Source organism: Propithecus coquereli, unplaced genomic scaffold, assembly GCF_000956105.1.
Source record: "Propithecus coquereli isolate 6110/MARCELLA unplaced genomic scaffold, Pcoq_1.0 Scaffold503, whole genome shotgun sequence".
Taxonomy (NCBI): Eukaryota; Metazoa; Chordata; class Mammalia; order Primates; family Indriidae; genus Propithecus; species Propithecus coquereli.
Genome location: NW_012150875.1, coordinates 789,111 through 807,196, shown reverse-complemented (window position 1 = coordinate 807,196; position 18,086 = coordinate 789,111). Strand labels below are relative to the sequence as shown.

Below are 18,086 nucleotides of genomic sequence, written 5' to 3'. Positions count from 1 at the left end.
CTGTCAATTCATTGCATCACAGTGTTGTATGGTCTTCATAAGGCATGCTAATCACTGTCTGAAACGATCTCATTTATTCATGTTTGTTGTCTGCCTCCTCTACCTAGAACGTAGCTCCAGAGGCAACGCTGTGATCTTCCCATAGGGGAAGGAGTGCCTGGAGGACAGCAGCTCAGTAAACAAGGCTGACTACACAAATGGTGATCCCCGCTGAGCCTCGCACTGAGGTTGGTAAACAGGCCCCTGCCACATGTCAGGTGCGGTGTCCCTCGGGAGGCCCAGCTGCGTTGGGTAAAGGGGTATGATTCTCTGCATCTGGCACACGAGAACATGAAGACACAGAGAGAGGAGGAGGGGCTCGCCTGAGGTCACACCGTCAGTGAGACCCAGCATCCAACCCCTAGCAGCTGACTGCGGGCTTGGGGTGTCATCCTGGCTCCCAGAGGGAGTGGGATTCCGTGACTGGATTCTGGGGGAGCAATGTGGTCTGCTCCGTGGGACCTGCAGGAGGTGTCTCTCATCAGGGGTGTGTGGAGCAAGAGAGACGCCTCCTGCCTCCCTTCGAGCGGCCTTCGCTCCCCCCTCCCGGGGCTGCTTGGCTCGGGGCCGGCGGATGCTGAGAGGAACCACGAAGGCTGAAGAAAGCCCATCGGCCCTTTTCTCCTGGGCAGGGGTCCCTGCCGCCCACACTGATGAAGGAAGGGTCATTTCAGAGGCCCGAGGACAGCACGTCCTCCGGCCCTTTGCTCTGGACTTTCACCTGGTCTCCACCTGCACCTGAGCCCTGGGCGAGCTGTCATCCACAGGGAAAGGAAAACCCGGAGTCCTAGCGGGAAACGAGACAAAACACAATTAATGCTCTGCATTGTATGTTCAGTCATGCTTTAAAGGGGGGCGGGGGGAAGCCGCGCAGCTGATAATTTCATAGCGCAACTCCCAGGAGAGTAAATGAGCTTTTTTTTTTAATAAAAAGTTTAAATTGTATACAGCTCTCAGAGGCCCATTAACTAACAGATGCTGGTTATCAAAAGAAGTTATTTCTTTGCCTTTCTCTAAGCGCATGTGTTTAATCTCCCAGCGGTGCTACCAGGCTGAGCAGCAGTGTGTGGCTTGGTGACGCGGGCGGCCAGCACGTGGCCCTGGCCCGTGTGGCCTCTCCTGGGAGCCCAGGTGACTCAGGCCTGAGGCGCCGGAGCTTTCTGACGCAGGATGTGGAGCTGCATCAGGGCCCGGCCTGGCAGCGTCACAGCCATTAGTCACAGGTGGGAGCCGAGGGGGAGGTGAACTTGGGCCGCAGTGTGCGGCCTCCAATCCGATCTCGATGGCTGTAAGTGACCGAAATCCGGCTCCTTCTCACACACGTCAGCCCCCTTAAATGGATGTGACAATAGCAGCACATTACCTGTCGACATTCTGACAACTCACCTAAGCTTCCAGGCAGCTCCTCTTGGCACCTGCATCCTCACCCGGCCACAGTGGTCTCCTTGCTGATCTGCAATCGCGTCGAGCTTGGTGGCTCTCAGAGCCTTTGCATCAGCTCCTCCCTCCCCTGGGACTCTCTGCCCACCCCAACCCGGCCACCCCCAAAGCGCAGCCACTGCCCATCCCAGTAGCCGTTTTGTCTTCACGGCATCGTCAGATCTGCAATCTGAAGACATCCTGTTTGCTCGTTTCCTTATTCATCGGTAGCCCCTCTCCTCTGGACTGTGTTCCTTGAAGCCAGGGCCCTTGTCAGTGGATCCCCACCGCGTTCCCCAGTGGATCCCCCCGTGTGTAGAAGGGTGCCTGGTCCATACCAGGAGTCAGTAAATACCAGTTAAATGAATAAATGGGTCCTTGTTGGAGGCACTGAATTCAAGCATCAAGATGACAACCACACGCTCTAAATACTGGCTTGCAATTTTGATGTTGCTGGGCCTGTTTTCTACTATCCAGGGTATCTCTAGAAAGGCACTCAAGCTGTCCCCGAATAGGAGGCCGCAGGGCCTGGCACAGGCCCCTTGAGAGTCCGTCGCGAGCTTCCTATCCTGCAAAGGCCGAGGGGGCTGGAGAGGTGCCGAGACTTTCCGCCCCTAGCCTCAGAACCCCCACCACCCCACCTCCACGTGGCTGCCAGCTTCAGCTTCTTCTTTTCTTTTATTGTTTTATTTCTATACATACTGAGATTGAGACAATATACATGGAAGGCTTCAGATTCTCCACCAATAAAACTGGCTGAAACCTGATGGTTCCTGGAGCCATCCAGCCCCAACACCAGTCATGGGAACACCTTCACTGAGAAGTGATTCTAAAGAAAAAAATGATGTATTTTAAGAGAAATGGTTTTAAACAAATAAACTTGCAGTGAGGATGAGTCTTTTTCCAGTGATGTAATATTTATTTCCCGGGTGTTAGTAACCTGCTACTCTTACGCCTACTACATTTCATATTTTTTTAATCCCTCAGGAGACAAAAAAATACTTAACAAAATTTAGGCGGTCACAACTTCTGTTGAAATCAACTATTGCAGTTCGAGAAGGCCCACATATGTCTATTGAGCACCCAGAATGTGCCAGGTACCATGCCGGGCGCACTGGAGGGCCTTCCAGCTAAGGTGGGCGGCTGCACGTGTGCTTTTAGCTCTACTCCCTTCTGAAGTCCCAATAAATTATGAGAAAAGAATAAAAAGGCACAAAATCACATGGATAAACAGAAAAGGAGACGAGAACATAGCCAACGAGAAATGTTAGCAAATCCTGGACTTTGGAAAGCTAAAGGGAAGTTTATCATTAATAGCATTAACAGCAAAGCACTGGCAGGGTGGTGGCAGGGCGGGGCGCAGAAGCAAGTCCACTCGTGCCATTGGTGCCCCCCAAAGGCTTAGGAAGTGGTGGCCCCAGGAACCTCAGAAGTCAGGAGAGCAGTGAGGCTGAAAACAGGAGGACTCTTTGAAATATGTCATAAATCTATAAAAGGAGTTCTACCCCAGCATCCTCTCTCCAACGCCCATAAGAAACCAGAAGTTTAACCTGGCAATCTTTCAATGTAGGGACAGCCAGGGCACGATATTGTGCTAAAAATACAGATACGTGTTAAGTATACGTAATTTGAGAATCCGAAATCTGAAGTGCTCTGAAATCCAAAACGTTTTGGCTACCAACATGACAATCATTAAAGCATTTTGGATTTTGGGTTCTCAAATTAGGAATATTCAACCTATACGAATAATGCAAATATTCCAAAATCCAAAAAAGTCTGAAATCTGAAACACTTCTGGTCCCAAGCATTTTAGATAAGGGATACTCAACTCATAGTAAATAAGACTCTATCCATTAAGCAGTGATTGCACAGCCTCTTCCTCCATGTGGCTCCTAGAAAGACAGGGACCAGACTTAATGCTGCCCGGCTGGTCACTGGAAGATTCCTCTTCAGAGAAACAAGCCCAAGCTAAACTAGCTACAGACACTGACGGCTAGAAATTCCCAAAGAAGGTGTCTGTTAGGTTCCTACCCAGTTAGCTTTCATAGGAACTCACCATAAACAAATGCTATCTACACATATGCAGCTTCCCATCAGGTTTTTAGTGTTCACTCATAAATACATAAGGACAGTCAAAGATCTCCAGGCATTTGAGGAAAGTCTCTAAAAGAACAGATGGAGACCAAACCTGGTCCAAAGTGACTACTAGATAGCAGATAAAAGGGGATATAAGGACAAGAAAAAAGAACTATAATATCCTCAGTGAAATTTCAACCCTTTACATACCACCACCATTGACTAGTTCCTCTCACAGAACAACAAAAAAGAACATACACAACATATACATATACGACAACACAACATATACAACAAAGAACTATAATATCCTCAGTGAAAAAAATACTCATCTATCAAGAGCAGGTTGCTATAAACAAAGAATAATAACTGAACAAGAAAGAACTCTTGAAAAATGTTAGCAGAAAAAAAAAAACATACGAAGGTTAGAAAATAAAGTTGAAGAATTTTACCAGAAATAAAAAAGGAATCGGGAATTAGAATGGCATTAGATTTCTTAAGGGCAACACTAGCAGCTGGAAATCAATGGAACAATGCTTTCAAAATCCTCAGAATGATTTTAACCTTATCTTTTATACCCAGCACAACTATCAATCAGGTGGGAGTGCAGAATGTGACATTTTCAGAAATGTAAAGTTCTTAAAAATATATATATATATATTTCCCACATACGCCTTTCTCAGAGACCTGCTGAGAGGATGTGCTCCCTGCAAATGAGGTAGTACAACAACAAAGAGGAAGCTAGTGATCCTACCCAGAACGGAGGAATTGGAGTTCTGAAGATGATAGTGAGTGAAGGGCCTTCCTGGGATGAGACAGCAATCAGTCGAGAGGAGCAAGAGAATGGAGAGCTCCAGGAGTGACCTCTCTAAGAAAACCAGAAAAATCACAGATCGCCTGATGTGTGTGAATGTGCTGAGATTTACACTTCTGTCAGAGTCTGGGGTTGAATTCATGATAGATACATAGGAAACTAAGCAAATAAAACACTAAGATTTAGCAACTTCAGGAAAAACAAAGGGCTATGCCTAAAAGGGAAATATAATCAAAGAACATCCAAGGCACAGCTGTAAAAAAATTTCAGTAGTCTTAATCATGCAAAAGGATACTGATGTAGCCAAAAATTATGACATGAGGTGGGGGGGGCAGTTAGGAGATCTGTGCTTGGGACATGGTTGGAAGAAAGATTATTAGAGCTAAATCCTTATCTTCCTAAAGAGGAAATCAACAAATAAGATATAGAAGTGAAATTTTAAAAAAGTAATATAACCACATTATTCATAAATATAAAGGTTAATACCAGGAAAAACAATTTAAAGTGCTAAATAGCTGCCTCTGGGAAGCGGAAGCCCCTGGCGATATGGCCCTGCTGGTTTTCATTATGAACCTGTTATAACTATTTGGCTTTTTATATTATGCACACAAAAATGCTTTGGTGAAAAAATAAAATTAAAAACACCACAAAACCAAATCCAACAACGAAACCTAGAACTTCCCCTCAAATTGCTTTCAATCCAGTAAAGGGAAGACTATGGCCAGAGAGCTTTCCGCCGCGGGAGGTCAGGGCGGTCGGTCGAGCACAGCGGGCTCAGCCGAGCAGGCAGTCACAGCTAACGTGAGAACAGAGCGCTTCCGAGCTGTGCGAATTGGGCTCATCCTCGATGTCTGAGCTTATGGGAAACAGGAGAAAAAAAAAAGTGGGACAGGCCAGGTGCGGCGGCTCACGCCTGCAATTCTAGCACTTTGGGAGGCCGAGGCAGGAGAATCACTTGAGCCCGGGAGTTTAAGACTTGCCTGAGCAACATAGTGAGACCCCGTCTCTACAAAAAATTGAAAAAATGAGCCAGGAGTGGAGGCACATGCCTGTAGTCCCAGCTACTCAGGAGGCTGAGGCAGGAGGATCGCTTGAGCCCAGGAGTTTGAGGTTGCTGTGAGCTAGGATGACGCCACTGCTCTCTAGGCCGGGGAACAGCGCGACGGAGCAACACGCTGTCTCAAAAAAAAAGTGGACGACGACAGGGCCCTGGTCAGGGCGGTCGTCCTTTCCTCGCACACCAGCTGATGGATATTCTTACATGGCTTTATCATTAGTGATGGGGAATATTTTCTGTAGTTTGGAGCCACTTTTAGGACTAGCAGTGTGACTATATGGAGGTGGTTAAAATATAACAAGTGTGTCTGGGCTTGACTTTAAAAAGCCCCTTGTCTTTGGTACTTATTTTCTTAACATTTTTGAAGTAGCATAAAGATACATTTTTTCCAAAAAGTCCATAACAGTAATTTTGTGTTTCTTGAAATTTTTACTATGTCCTCTCTTCTCTGAAGTGATTTTTACAGTCAACCATGGCTAAGAAACGGAAGTTCTACTTGGAATAAAAGAAAAGTCTAGACTCTAAGTGCAATTTCTGAGAGTATTTTCAGTTTCTGACGGGACATGTCACTCCCATCAGAGGACCCTGGAAAATCCTGAGCTAGCTGATTTGTCTTCTAAGGCATCTCAAAAGATAATGGCAGCTCCGTGTGGTCACTTCTTCAGAATAGCTCCTCGTGTTGCTGTTTAGAAAACTCCTTCTCAGCTTGGATTTTAACACTTTAAAGACCATCACCATTTTTCAGTCCCTCCTACAGAAGCTCCCCCATGGTCTGGGGTGCTGACGTCTGCCTCGTCCGCCTCCCCTGTGAATGCCATGGTTATACAAGGAGCCCCAGGAATGCAAGCGTGACGCACGGGCATCCGGGCTAGTGCAGTGCTGAGGTGGCCCGCACAGCTCAGGGGTCAGAGCTCTAGAGTTGGCCATAAAAGTTTATTTCCCCCTGCCCAATCCATTTCTATACCCTTTGCTGCAAGTAATTTTCCTGTTAGTAAAACAAGGCAGATTCCTACTTCCACGTTCATGATTGTGCGCCCCTTAGCCTCTCAATTTCTGCCGCTCCGCCATCAGCCCTGTGCGTGATCCGCTTTTACTCCCTTGCCTCGCTCCGGGCCTTCACATGTGCTCTCAAGTGGTTTTTACGCAGATGAACAGCTGCTGAACCTCATTTAAAGAAATGCAAACTAAAACTAAGACACCATGTGCACTTTTCATAGGAGCAAAGTTGAAAAAATTAGACGATGCAACATGCTGGAAAGGGAGTAGGCCCAGCTGGGCTGTGAATTGGTACACCCTGTGTGGAAGGCAATGTGGGCACCATCGAACAAAACTTAACATGCAGGCACCCTGTGACCCAGCCGTCTCTTCTAGGCACTGATCCTATGATATTCTTGCTCATTTATAGGGGTATTTGCTATAGCAGGTTTGCCATAGTAGGTTTGACTGTAGCAGCAAGACTAGAAACTGCTTAAATGCACCTCAATTAGAGGGCTGGTTAAGTAAATTATGGGCTCATCACACAGCAAAACTATAGAGCCATCAAGAAGAATGACAGCAGCTCTATGTGGGCTGACATGAAATGAGCTCCAATACATTTCAAAGTTAAAAAAGCAACATGCACAACAGAGCAGTAACGTGTACTGTTGCTTGTATATAAGAAAACGTAAGGGTTGTACATACACAGACATATATGTACATAGAGGATCTCTGGAGAGTCAAACAAGACACGGAAAATTCAGGATGTCTCTGGGGAAAGGAAGTGGGTTTGGGGTTGGAAGAAAATTGACTTTATACTGATATCCTTTGGTCTTGTATGAAGTCTTATCATTTGCCTGTGTTACTTTTCCCAAAGAAGTTAAAATTGTTTTCATTAATATTTTAACCAGGTAACATTGTAAGATGGAGAACTGTGAACCACTGCTTAAAGACAGAAGCCACCCCTCACCTTTCAAAGTTGGAAGTAATTCACACAGGTGGGTACTTAATCAACAGCACATGCCTCCCCCAACATGAAAACAGTGGAGCGCAAGCTGGGCCCTGTGCTTAAGCTCTCTGGGCAAAAGTTTCCTCATCAGTAAAATGAGGAGTTTGACCTTAATCATCTCTTATATTGGTTTTCTGACGCAAAATATCTATGATTTTCATTTAAACCAATTTCATGTTCCTAAGAAGCAGTAAGAGAGAAGGACAATGGGCTCTAGTACATTCTCCAAATCATATCTAAATGCTCTTAAGCTAACCATTCAAATAATTTTACACTGAAGCATCTTTTAAATATATTCAGAGCACAGAATTTATTGAACATAATATGGAGACAGCTAGTACAAAAGTTTATGCCTTGGCAGGGCAAGTTTCATCAGGCTGATATGGAACATGTGAGAACATGCTGTGAATGGCTTTTTTGATCTGGACCCTGCAGAAATACATCTCCTTCCCTCCAGGAAACGTAAGGTCAGCTGTCAAACCATGAATTTATTACATATCAGATAACCAAAATGTGCAATGGTAGAGTCCTTTCCTGCATCAGCTTTTTAAATGACTTCCATGTCAAAACAGGAAATACAAATTAAATTACATAAAGGAAAAATTATGAAAACTAAAGCATTCTAAGACATCTCTTAAAATATGCAATTCCTAAAATGTTAACATATATTGAAGACAGAATAAACACACACATCACAAACTGCAGAGATCTTTTTTCAAGACAGGGAGAAAGATGTAGAACAGGGAAGGGAACAGCATGCATTATTGAAACTTATTTCTTTACTCAGGAGGGAGAGAGGAGGTGAAGGGAACATTTAAATAGATCCTTTTGAGTTTCTTATAGGAAGTTCCAAGTGACAGCAGTTTATAAATTGTCTTTAAAAAGTAAATGCCAGCAACAGATATGAGAACCAAATGTATTTTTGCATTTTCTCTCTATGTATAAGCTTGAGTCATCTTACTTAGGCTACATAAGAATGAAAAACAAAAACAAAATCACTCCCATTGATTTTCTCAGCACCTCATACAGTATGTAACATATAGAAGGTGCTTACTGAATGTTTGCTACATGAGTGAGGGGATGATGAAAAGCAAAAGCAGTTCTTACATACACGGTCTTAGTATTAGAGACGATAAATTCTGACCTTTGAATCCATGTAAAAGATTCACTGGAAAAAAAAATTCAATGAATGCTGCACTAGAGGATTAACAGCTGAATCCAGTCGACTTCTAAAAAAACAAAAGAAAGATGGGAATGCAGGCAGCCAGTTCATAAAAAGAACCAGGCCTTTTTTCTACTACGTGGAAAACCGGCAAGTCGGCATGTGAAACATGCACACCAATTTATTATCTTCTTAGATCATAAATAGCTCAGCATTCGTGTTAGCACTAAACCTTAATGAAATTGCGTTATGATATCTGATTTGTCTCCCTTATTCGGTGCCTTTCTGAAGGGAAACAAAAAGTAAAAGGTAACCTGTTTTATTTTGGCCAGAGCTGGCTGGGGTATCAGAGAAAGGAACCCGCCAGCAGCCATTCCACCTGCAGAAGCCGCCTCGCTCATCAGAATGCAGGCAGGGGAGCAGCACACAGAGCGAGCATCCGTCCCGCACCCACGTCCATTAGCCGAATGATTAAATCTGCATCAGCCCTGTGGTGTAATAAAGCAATTGTAATAGGGCATTGTTACAGGATCAATGTTTCCTGGTTTAAAAATAAACATCAGCATTTATCTAGCAGCAGAAAACAATTCTCCCACATTACTGTTTCATTCAACTGACATCTTTTAATCAAAGCAATCCATATCGTGGCAACATTCCAAGGTATCATAATTGCAAATATTTATGGCAAGTTAGATAATAGCTATATTTTTGTTGCTAGATTTTTCTTCCTTTTCCACAGATTGGATGCAGACATTTTCTAATGAATTAATTCCATTAAGTAAAAAATCAAGTAATTATATTCATCCAAGACAACCTCTCATCCACCTCCACCAGTTTCCTTTTTAACTATTATACATAACTGTTGATGTGAGTTCGCGTCTTTTAAATTTTTCAAAATATCTCTGTAATGAAAATAAAGTAAAATGAAAGCTCTATTGTTAAGTGCCATAGATACAACTAAAAACATCCCACAGAGGGAGGTCTGGGTCCCCCGGCACAGGGGTGTGTGAGCTCATGCACCCCAACTAACGTTCTCGGCGGCCGAGCCTCAGTGCTAAGCTCACGGCTAATGGGATTCGGGGGCCAGAGTCAGAGGCCCGCGAGCTTCGCCGCAGATCCGTGCTCGCAGCGGCCCAGGCGCCTCTCAGCTGACACTCTTTATCAGGGTCTTTCTTCTATCGCTTGCTCCCTTCTGATTTCTTGAAGAAATGTGGCGCTAATTCAGGGAGAGGCCTGAAATACCAGCAGCCTGGCTTGTTCGCAAACCTCGGCGGGCCACTTCTGTGATACCAATTTTAATGAACTGCCCTCGTTCACATTTAATTTACAAGTTATGTAAAGCCTCCATATAAAGCATTTCCATCATCACCTCGCTGAGACAGACTGGTAATTTTCTTTCTAAAGCCCCCAAATTCATTCCCCAGGAGCATCGCGCAGACATCTTTAGGCAACGAGAAAATGGAAAATACACATTTCCTCACTGTCTGGAGTGTGTTCAGTTTCCAAAAGCAAAAGCATCTGAACTATAGTCCTGAGTCTACCTACTTGAGCGTGAAAATACCTGGATGGGGCGCACGGGCAGGCACTGAAGGGGTACAGGTGGGCGGAGGAGCTGGGGGCAGTTCACGAGGCTCCTTGAGCGATTTTCAGAGTTGAAACAGGGCCTTCTCAGCCTTCACACAGACTGATTTAGTTCTAAACGAGATGTTCTAAAAGGCCGCCCAATTTAACCTCCTGGAGCCTTCATTTCCTTATGTGTAAAAAAACAGCGCCATCGACCCCAGGTCACAGTGGTTGTAATGATTAAGTCCACCGACCAAACGTATTGGAAATGCTCTGCACGGGTAGAGAGAGGCATCGAAACAACAGCAACGTCCTCTAAAAGGTTCCTATCCGAGCAGCTCCGCTGAGGAAGGGGGTAAAAAGCCTTCTCCAAATCCAACCGGCCCACAGAAACCCTGAGAGACCCAATGCACATAAGGAACACGTGACTCCAAGCTGCCTTTTATGTCACGGAAGAGTGATTGCCGGCCTTACGCGGTTTGTGTGCCATGACCTGGAGTCACCCATCTACACTTTCCAGGCGACTTTCTAAATAGAATTCCATTCCCACTCACCTTTGAGAGCACGCATTCCCAGCAAGAGCGGACACGGCCCAAGCCTAACTAAGACAGGTCTCCTCGGAGTTGGTAACTTCTGATTAATCGCATACTTTTACTTAGTTCTCTTCCCTCTTCCGGCTCAACAGGAGAGGCGGGGGACACCGCAGCCAGACGCCCTTCAGTGAACTGCCATCTCCAGCAGGGGGAGGCAGTGGTGTCGCCACTGAGAAGGTCTTGGAGGTTAAACTGTTATTCAGGTGTTCAAAGTGACTGGCAAGCCCGATACCCCTATCTCTTGACATATTTTTTTAAACCAAGAATTCACAAACCATAGCCAGAAATGTGTACATGGGCCAGTTCTTTAGGGAAGGAGCTGAAAACGAAAAATAGCATTGTATTCTGGCATGGATTCTGAGTTTACGAAGATTTGTGTATGCAAAAAATATAGGCACCATTTGAAAACTGTCAAGCTACTTAACATATGGTACACATGCTACACACACACACACACACACACAGCTTGTTTCCAAATTAATTTGAAAGGCTATTTAGCTCTGCACTCTCATTGCATTCAGTTATATCTGACTCAACACAGCCTGCAAGCTGGGCACTGATATCTTTCGATAGCAATTCTGTTCCTGGGATTTGTTTGAAAGCATTTAGGTTTTCACGGATCACTGGAGGTTCTTCATTTTTCCCCCTTCTGTGTTATGTGGGTATAAGCTGTCTCTCTAGGCATAAACTGTCCACTGGTAAAAATCAATTTTGATTTTATCAGTATTTATTACTGCTGGTGCCAGCAGTTTAGAAGACTGGAGCGGGAAAACATGCAAACTAGGAGAAAAAAATTAAAGCCAGTTCCTCGCACCTACAAATAATACAGCCTGCTGTCTTTAAGTGGTATTTTGCATCATGCCAAGAAAGCTTAAATTATCAATTTAAAAATTCAATCAATAAAAATTTAAGAGACTTTGTTATTCCTTCCACCTCTTCTGTAGTTGTGAGCACTATGGTGGGTATTTCTAAAGCCAGGGCAGCCCTCGGGAGTGTTGGGGCGCCCGGGAGCAGGCGCGAGGGCAGCCTGCCCGCGACCCTCCAGGCCCCCTTCCCGGCCGGCAACCTCGCTCTTTCCCGGCCAGGTTATTCCCAACCATCTGACTCTCAGCCCGAGGGCACAGTAGACCATTGTGACAGAGCCTCACAGTCACCTCCTCTTTGCCTTACTCTCATTTTTTCCCCTTCTGTTATCCTAGAAAAGATACTCAAAATGTGTGTGTACCTCCATGTTCTCTTGAGGGAGCAGTGCTTGCTCACTTCACACATACTGTCTTTTTCTGGCACGTTCTTTCCTAATCAGGCTGATTAGAAAATAACAACCATCCCACCAATGCCTTACTTCTCTCCCTGGGGAGTTTCCTTCTTCCACTCAGTCAAAAAGCCCCACCAACGAACATGTGTTCACCACATCCTAATCTCTAGAAGGCAAAGAGACTTCAGAGGATGATTAGATAGAAGGAAGAAACAAGTGGATTTTAAAAATTGAATTTTAGCTACAACCAAAATGTCTACAACCTCTGAGAAGCTGCACACCTTCTCCTAGATATACACAAAACCCTAAATCACCTACAAAGACCTAAAACAGAGTAGTTTCCCGGGCACTCAATTTTTTAAGAACTGTCATAGACTCGTAGGCCAAACCCCACAAGCTGTTTTGTTTTATTGGAACACACAGCCACATCCTTTAAGAAAAAACAGACCCCTGCTCTAGCATGATGGGATTGTAGTGCACCCCAAGGTGCTGTTTGAGGACCTCTAATCACTCTCCTTTCAAGACCATGAGGCACTGGGAGCTACAAAAAGACCAATTTGCCGCAGGGCAAATTAGAAATCGGCAAGTGAGTCCACTAAGAAAACCAGGTGCAGAAGGCATGTGCCTTAGAGCGCAGTCCTCTCACTCCCTTTCGTAAGTACTTGGGGCCACACGGAAAAGGTCTTGGAGACAAATGTGTAACTGGATGGCCTCCCTGCCTGCATGCTCGACACAGTCCCAGCCATCGATGTCTGGGTTAGATCCCTGGGATTTATAGTCAACGTCTCTTCGTGAAGATAGAAGTTACTTACTCAGACCAATCACAGACTTCCACTTTGCCGGTGTCAAGGCCCCTGACCCAGCTGCCAAAGCCAGGCTCAGGAGCAGTGTGGCTCGAGGTATGTGTCTTAGAACCGTTTTCCTTTTGATGAACTTGTCCTCTCAAACCTGTGCACACACTGGGGTCACACCAAGCACAGCTGTCACTAGTCTCTGGCATGGTTCCCTGACCCAGAAGGGAGGCTGCTTTTTACTGCAGGCCAAAGCAATGGAAGGCCAGAGGTGACCAGGGGCTTGCATTTTCAGTTTTATTTTTCGTACTCTCAAAGCCAATCCCACCCAAAAAAATACACACACACACACACACACACATATGTGTATAGTTAAATCATTAAGCATATATATGGGCTCATTTTAAAATCAACCTTCTAATGGCAAAACAATAAAGATGATAAAATAATTCCCCCCATATAGCAAATGTGACAAAATGACAAAAGAACTCTTAATTTTGGGGCTTTATTGTAATTTTTTTTGCTTTTTAAGATGCTACATAGTCAAACAGAATTGGATTGGTCTTTTATGGCATAAAATTAATTCACAGTCAAACTCTCAATTACTACTAGTTGGATCAGCTGAGGAGTCTCTCTCACCATTTCCCACTCCCACCTGCTGGTGCCCGCCCCCTAGCCCTCTGCAGCCTCATTCATTCGTCCTGACTCCAAGCCTGGGCCCCAAGGGGAGGTCAGGACCAAACCTGGGCCTTTGCGCTAGGAGTATGCATGGTAGTTGACAGGTGGTAAAAGAACAATCTAGAAGACTGACTACTCTTCTCCATTAAAAAGGGTAACCTAGAGTTGACTGTCACTACTAAGAATTTCCCTCCCTATGACAGCTGTTATTTATTGACACTGAAAACCACTTCCTGATCGCTCTTCTCCAACATTCCAACAAACCCCAGCTCCACATGTCCAGAACCTCCAGAGACAGAGGAGCCCACGGCCTTCCGACAGCACTGGCGTTAGGTAGCGGGTAGCATTCACTGTAATCTTGTAACAATAAGAAAACATGAGATGAAATACATTAAATAAGTTAAATATGCATTAAACATCTCTGAATTACAGTTCGATTTCACTACATGAACCAACAGGAATTTAGCTTGGTCCCTTTAAGAGAACAAAGCACTGACGTTTATTTCCAAAGTATTGGGTCAATCAGTCAACACATGCCTCTCGTTCATGACAAGCACGTCTGATGCTGCCACAGTGCAATTCTTTTTGGCTTCGGACTCTGTTCATCAGTCCCAAGGAGCTGATGGCTTGGACAAAACTGAAGACATGGAAAAGCAGCCTGGAGCGGGTGTGGGCAGCGTGGGAGGCTACTGCGTGGAGCTGACCGCACTCCCCTCCGCACTGGCTCCAGCTCCCCACAGGCCAGCACCAACAGGAGAGGAAGAGTGTCTTGTTTTAAGAGAGGTAATCCAGCAACGTGTACCAAGGCCTACCCATGTTTAAAATGACACTTACAATATGCCATTGTGGCATTAATCATGGTTTCCCTCATCATTAACAAAGATTATTCTTTTTCCCCCAATCATTTACTATACATTTTTAACTTTCTAAAAGATTGTTACATTATATGTGCATGTGTGTATGTGTGTAGTGTGTGTACAGGGACGGGTAATTTAAAGGCAAGACCTGTGAGATGTCATCATACATTAATTTCTCTTTACACATGGTTATGATAAATTTAAATCCCATGATATGGTGGATCCATGAATACAATTTACCATCCTTTGCATGCTGCCTCTATAAGGCAATCTTCCCAATAATTACACCAACAATAAAGAACAAGACCACCAGCGCAAGCAGACGGGTGCTGAGGCCCTCCTCCTTCCCAGCCACGGCCAGCACTGACATGGGGCTGTTGCTCTGCGCCGCCTTCCTCCTCCGAAGTCCATCTTCTTCCTACAGGAGCAAATGCACATTTCAGAATGGATCCAAGGCACAAGAAAGAAAGGTGAAGCCACTGTACAGCGCAACAGGGTGGGCTGTTTACGCCCAGGCTTGGATGATATGATATGGCCCAGCCTCGTTTTGCAAATGGAGAAACCGAAGCCTACAGAGGAAGGGATGGGCCGGTAGCCAGAGGCCCCTCTTCTTTCATCTATCCTACGCGATGCTGCTAGGTACCTTTCTATGACACAGATCTAAGCAGCCACTCCTTGGTTCCTCAGGACTTAGAGGAAAAAAGCTTTTAAGAGGGTCAACTGGGACCTTTACACCCTCGTCCCCCCACCTTTCTGGCCAGGTCTCCTAGCTGCTCTGCTTCATCCGATCCCAAACTCTCTATTCCTCCTGCCTCTAATGCTGCCTGTAACAAACAAGCTTCCCTAATCAAGCTGTCATTGATTTTTGAGTCGTAGCCATTTCCCAAGGTACAAATATACAAATCACAAGAATCTACAAAGTGGGACACCTGGAAGCTTTCAAATGCACAGCTCTGTACATAGTTGGTTTTGATGAGTTACATGCAGACTGCTGGATCAAATGATACACTCATCTCAGATATTTTCTACTGAATGCATAGATTTCTCACTAAAGAAGCAACATCCTTTCTCATACATACACAGGTAACTGACCACATTTTCCCCAACTACAAGGATGTGTAAGGAATAGAAACTCTTTTCTTCCTTCACCTCCACTGCCACTGCCGCCGGGCACGGTGGCTCACGCCTGTAATCCTAGCACTCTGGGAGGCCGAGGCGGGCGGATCGTTTGAGCTCAGGGGTTTGAGATCAGCCTGAGCAAGAGCGAGACCCTGTCTCTACTAAAAATAGAAAGAAATTAGCTGGACAACTAAAAATATATAGAAAAAAATTAGCCGGGCATGGTGGTGCATGCCTGTGGTCCCAGCTACTTGGGAGGCTGAGGCAGAAGGACTGATTGAGCCCAGGAGTTTGAGGTTGCTGTGAGCTAAGGTTGACGCCACGGCACTCTAGCCCAAGGTAATAGAGCAAGACTCTGTCTCAAAAAAAAAAAAAAAACAAAGAAAAAAGGAACCTGCAAGTCACCCTGTAGACCTATGATGCCACGTCCATGCCCTCAAGGCCAAACCCACACTCCTGAAGAGGGGAATGCATGGCCCAGGGCCCAGATTCAACTTTACAGCCAGATCTCTTGCTAATTGCTCCATCGACTTGTCCCCCGAACTCCACACACCAGCTCTACTTTCTCTTCTTCTTTTCCTTCAATTCATTTGTATTTACTGTAGTACCTAGCAGGTCCTGGAGTCAACAGGCAGATAAGCCCATGGAGCTGACTTTCCCTGCAATTTGTTGCTATCACCAAGGGACATTTATCACCCTGGGTTGTAATTATTTGTGTCTATGTCTCTCCCTGCTACCCCAGCAAGAGGGAGCTCTCAAGGGCAGGGCTGCTCATGTTTGAATCCACAGTGCTGGGCACATGCTAGACCCTCAGTACATCTGCTGGCCAAATGAAAGAGTGAACCAACACAAAACAAGAAATCAGTGTTTAGCAGGATAAACAATCTTCTAATGTCAAGAGTGGCCTGATAATATTTTAAAGATATTCTGCTCGTGGGGCATGGCCAATATCACTGCACAGTGATAAATGACTGGCATTGTTCGATTAGCTTAAAAAAAAAAGGGCACAGCAAACTACAGCATTTGTTTTATTGGGTTTATATAGAAGCTATTTCTATCTATTTATCACTTTAAACGGCACAGAACTCTGTTTCTGAAGAGAAATATACTCAAGGAGAAGCTTCGGGCATAGCTCAGATTTTTAGCCAAAAAGTAAAGTGTCAGCTTCATAATTTACTCCATACTAAGGAAGTTACTGAATGAGGCAAATCAAGATTACTGCAAAGGAAGAGGACGATGCCATTTCCCAGACTCCGTCAGTTCTCCTGTATCTACCTCATTGTCAGAATAAAAAGGAAGGAAAAGTCAACTTATATGAATTTATTATGTGTGCCTGGTGCATGGCAGTAAACGAGTGAAAGCCTATTACATGCTTGGGTGGCATGATCAAGATGAAGAGAACAGATAGGTCTAAAAATTTAAGCTGCAACAAAGTGTCTATAATGTGAAGTTTGGGAATGTTCTCCTCAATACCATGTCTATTTTAAAGTTGGAAGGGGCCTTAGAGGTGTTCAGCAAATGGAAGCCTAAGAGTGCTACGATTAGCATGGACTCAGAGCTAGTTCCAACAGGATACAGTCATTTCCACGCCACAGGCCTCCCTTCACCACCCAGCACCAGCCAACCTTCCAAGGCCAGTGCGAATGCTTTGTCAGTGAGCTAGCGACTCTTCCATAATCTCCACCTCCTATCTGCTGTGACAGCATCCCATTTCCAATCCTATCACCACATCGACAGTCTGATAAGTCAATGACTGCCCAGATCTACTTAGAGTCTTTAAAAACCAGAACTGTGTTAAAACAGAGTATATTACTCTCTAAAAAGAGATTCTCACTCAAATGAATGGGGATAGAGTGGGGTTTGAAAATGCATATTCAAGATAACCACTGCTGACCAGGGCGGGGTGGCTCATGCCCGTAATTCCAGCACTCTGGGAGGCTGAGGCAGGAGGATCACTTCAGCTCAGGAGTTTGAGACCAGCCTGAGTAAAAGCGAGACCTCGTCTCTATTAAAAATAGAAAAATTAGCCAGGTGTCATGGCGCGTGCCTGTAGTCCCAGCTGCTTGGGAGACTGAGGTAGGAGGATTACTTAAGCCCAGGACTTTGAGGTTGCAGTGAGCTACAATAATGCCACTGCATGCTACCCCAGAGCGAAAGAGCAAGTCTCTGTCTCACAAAAGAACCCAAAAAACAGAACACTGCTGTTTTAGTCTCAAAATTTATTTTCAATTTATACTAATGGATGTGGGAGGTTTTTTGTTTTGTTTTTTAAGGGGACAAGAATTTAAATAGTTGAGAAAATTCTGCTCAAGGGATAGTCATTCTTAATTTGAGAACATGATGAAAGCTATGGAAATTTCTCCCTGGGAAGGAAAAATAAGCAAATACCAAAAACAAACAAACAAAAAACCCCTATAAATTCAGGGGTTCATCAGCTTCCCCACTCAAGATCCCAGGGAAAATGCCCCTGTTCTATATTATCAGAAAATAAACTGTTATTACCTTGAATTGCTTGTTCTCCTCCCGTAGCCTCTGAACTTCACTTTGAAGCCTCTTACATTCTTCCATCACCTTCTTAACTTCAGTGTCATCCAAGGAAGAACTCAGAGACTTAGATGCTGTTGGGGTTTCTGTCTTTGATGCAGTTGTGGATATAATTTTATTTATTTCTACATCATG

At 44.8% G+C, this 18,086-nt stretch overlaps 1 protein-coding gene across 2 annotated transcripts in view; it reads right to left on the bottom strand.

Annotated features, from left to right (window-relative positions):
• Positions 1–13,244: 13,244 nt before the first annotated feature.
• VAPB (VAMP (vesicle-associated membrane protein)-associated protein B and C) overlaps positions 13,245–18,086 on the bottom strand; it is a 54,528-nt gene continuing 49,686 nt past the window's right edge. The window contains exons 6-7 of one of the 2 annotated variants that reach the window (XM_012656507.1): positions 17,910–18,022; positions 13,245–14,706 (exon numbers count right to left, since the gene is read on the bottom strand). In XM_012656507.1, the coding sequence (XP_012511961.1) occupies positions 14,548–14,706; positions 17,910–18,022 (272 nt within the window). In that variant the 3' untranslated portion in view covers positions 13,245–14,547. Of the gene's footprint in view, positions 14,707–17,909 lie in introns of both variants that reach the window. The other variant, XM_012656508.1, reaches the window with a different exon arrangement.